The following is a 3,537-nucleotide window of genomic DNA, read 5'->3' on the forward strand; positions in this document are numbered from 1 at the left end:
AAAAAGGTTCCGGGATAATTGCCTGTTTATTAGAGAAAAGAGAAGGCGTGTTTGTTTCCCTTATCGGGACCCGGCTAAGCGCCTTGCGTGGTGGGGAAGGGGGGTTCACGACGCGGACACAGCTTCAGATGGCCCGCGTTCAAACAGCGCCGTAAAAACACAGCATTCTTCCTTTCTTAACGAAAGCAGGATATGATGTGTACACCTGAGGATTCGAATAGTACGAGCGGCACGTCTTACTGCGTTGGCACTATCCCTCGAAGCTCCACTGCGAGCACGTCGCTGTGTGCGCGGTCACAGCCGCAATGCCCAGCTGTTGTGTGCCAGGATGCAAGTCGCGCGGCTCACAAGGAGTACCAGCCACCTCCTACCATTTGTAAGTAAATTTACTTATTCGGTGGACGCGTTAGAGTAGAGGCCAAGCGAATTCGCATAGTGGCAATCGTTCTGTAGATTTATAATATAACATGTTATGCTGCGTGTATACATTACTGTGCAATACATATGTTGTGTAACCATCCATTATCAGGTTTCCCAAAGATGCCGTTCGTCGGACAAAGTGGATAGAAGCAATTTGGCCCCCGCATATTCGCCGGGAACCTGCAAAGGAAGCTCATGTTTGTTCGAAGCATTTCTTAGAGGAGCATTTTGATCGCACGTCCGCGTTCAAAGTCCGCCTACGAGAGCATGCAGTTCCTACTCTCTTGGTGAGAATGAATGAACTTTGGAACCGATTTCCGTTCTCTTATACATAGTTCACGATTTATATTTTTCTCTCTCTGGTAAACGATCTTGATACCTGTATGTCGCTAGCATTATAGTGGTAAATGATGGTAAAAAGGATTGACATACAATAAATGTTATAATTCAAAATAAATAAATAAGCAATTAATAAATAAACAAATTATCATGCACCAGTTCATATCTATTCAGGCTTCCTTCTTTTGACATCACTGACGAAATTATATTTTTCTCTTAAAATTTAACAGCACATACTCATACCTGTTAGTACTCTGTGCACGAATTGGTGGGGTGCAAAAAAAAACTTAAGGTAGCAATTTCATAACCAGCATCTAGAAATTTAGATATAAACGTGGTAATCAAAAGCAAGAGTTTTGTAAGTGCCTCTTGCATCACGTATACATGGTTAATTTATATTGATATGAAGTAATGCAACCCCTGTGCCATTGTTATTTCTTTTCTTGTTTTATTTTTTACATCCGATCTACAATTGTAATACTAAGTTTTTCCCCCAGCTACCTCATCCAGTACAACAAGGTGATAGAGCACCTGATGCAGCAAGCACCGATTCATCCTTTGATTCCCCTCAGCTCATGCAAGGTTGCGCTGAAGGCTTGCTGCTGCTTGCACAGGTAAACACTTCACTTGATCATTATAATATGCTTACAGGCCAAGTTATGCTTGAAGCAGCCACTCAACAATAAAATATTGTGGTTGTACTTGGTGCATTAGAATTCAATGTGTATTTGTACAATGCAATGCAAGTAAAGCAATATGCAGAAACTGTGGGAATGACAGTTATATTGCACTCATTCCTCCAGTTTCAATGCCTCGCTTCATCTGTAATGCTTTGTACAGCTTTTCATGAAGGCATTTTTAACTAGCAGTGATATATCACTATCAGGTTGCTGCAACTTCTCATGAAGGCCTCCAAGCTTGCCTCTCCACACCTGCATCGCCTGACTTAGCTGCAGGCTTCCACGGGCAGTCCACACTCCAACAGGTGCACATCACTTTTCCCCTCTCGTTTTTTTTATTATTAAGCTCATTAGCTCACTACTTTGAACACTTTGCTGAAGAGCAAACCACTGAATAGCATAGGTATTCTTGCTTTTAGGAAGCCATGGATATACAGCATGAAAGTGCAGATCCAATCAGTTTACCTGACCCAGATCCCTCCAACCTAAGTGCCAGTCATTTCATCGAGCCAGCACTTGTACAGGTGAAAATTCACCTCTGTTCTACTCATCAGGCATGCTTGTCCTCTGTTATAAGTAAACTGATGTTACAGTTGATGTAGAAGTAAAAATTTCTAACACGTGCTCTTTCTAAAAGACTCCCATGGATATTGGTGAGGAGAGTGAAGCACAGGCCAGCATCGCCACACCAGGTCCATCCGGCCAAGTTGCTGGTATTCAATGGGAGCCGGCCCATGAGCAGGTAAACACACACTTCCACGTGACATAAATGTTGAATGATATACCAAGTGATACCTTCTCTAGCTGAGGCTTTACTAACATAATATGCACTTTCCTTTAGTTATGTGGTTGCAGTGTCCTGATAAGAAGCAATGCATGTACTAGCCCACCTCAATTTTTCGAGAAGCAGTATAGTTCAATTTTTTAATAGTTCAATTATAGTTCAAAATGCTATTAAGTGTGCAGCAGTACCTCTTAAAACTGGCTATGCAAGCCCCTGTGAATATCAGCATTGTCAGAATTACAAATAACCGTTTTTTTTAAGATGGTATCATCTACTTCCACAGGAATTACAAAGGCCAGACATGCTGGCACCATTTGAAACACCAAGAAAAAGAAAGCAGGCAAAGGTAAAGAAGATGAACAAATGCAAGCTATCAGACCAAAGCAATGCACGTGTATACATCAAGAGTAGCACAACCAGTCCCAATATTTAGTTCAGTAAACTAATAAAATAACAAGACAAGAAAGGGTGTTAAAGTCATAATTTGATCAAAGCAACGCATGCAAACTGTACATGCCATGTTTATCTGCATGACATACAAATCAATTGATGACTGCAATATTAAATGACGAATGACCTGTGCTCCAAGTTATAGAAAATGGTTGGCTAATATCGATGAGGTCTTTTTAGAGGCGACCAAGATATGATAGTACAAGGTTGTCCTACATTTGAATGTTTTAAATACCATAAGTGCAAGTGTCAACAGAAGGAGCAGGAATAAGGAAAAATTATGGCTCAATGTCCAAATTCCCTGGCTCAGTCATATTGTTATTAGAAGTGTTTCAGCCTTTCACAAGTGACGCACGTTACCACCTGACAAGTTAGTGTTTTGTTCTATCTGGTTTTGCATTGTAGGTCGACACCCCTGAAAAGGCTTTTTTGCGAGCTCGCACAGCAAGACTTGCCTCAGAGCAGCAAAGATCAAGGAAAGCAATCAAAAGACTTCAGCAGTCCAAGAGGCGCCTTAAAAAACAAAATGCCGAATTGAAATCAGTTTTGAAAACACTAACCAAAGAAAACATTTTGCTCAGAGAGCAGGTTTCAGTGCTTGACACTCTGGGTGCAGCAAATCAGCATCTTTTGAAACGACAGATCGCAAAACAGACAGGACAACACCCCCGAAAGTATTCACCTGAGCTAAGGGCTTTTGCTCTTACCTTGAACTTCTACTCTCCTCGGGCATATCAATATGTAAGGGAAGTCTTTGACACATGCCTGCCACACCCTCGAACATTAAGAAAATGGTATGAGAGTGTTGAAGGAAAAGCGGGATTCTCTAAAGAGGCTGTGACTGCATTAAAATTGAAATGCTTA

At 41.4% G+C, this 3,537-nt stretch overlaps 1 protein-coding gene and 1 long non-coding RNA gene across 2 annotated transcripts; both read left to right on the forward strand.

Annotated features, from left to right (window-relative positions):
* Positions 1-221: 221 nt before the first annotated feature.
* Positions 222-2,208, forward strand: LOC125756705 (uncharacterized). The gene is made up of 6 exons (XM_049411615.1): positions 222-376; positions 530-707; positions 1,257-1,373; positions 1,646-1,744; positions 1,859-1,963; positions 2,077-2,208. Exons 1-6 carry the CDS (start codon positions 306-308, stop codon positions 2,206-2,208), a joined length of 702 nt encoding a protein of 233 aa, XP_049267572.1. The 5' UTR covers positions 222-305.
* Positions 2,209-2,520: 312 nt separating this feature from the next.
* On the forward strand, positions 2,521-3,200 carry LOC119377629 (uncharacterized). Its single transcript, XR_005180831.1, has 2 exons — positions 2,521-2,569; positions 3,079-3,200. It is a non-coding gene; the product is annotated as an uncharacterized LOC119377629 (long non-coding RNA).
* The last annotated feature ends 337 nt before the right edge of the window (positions 3,201-3,537 follow it).

This window comes from Rhipicephalus sanguineus, unplaced genomic scaffold, assembly GCF_013339695.2.
Source record: "Rhipicephalus sanguineus isolate Rsan-2018 unplaced genomic scaffold, BIME_Rsan_1.4 Seq520, whole genome shotgun sequence".
Taxonomy (NCBI): Eukaryota; Metazoa; Arthropoda; class Arachnida; order Ixodida; family Ixodidae; genus Rhipicephalus; species Rhipicephalus sanguineus.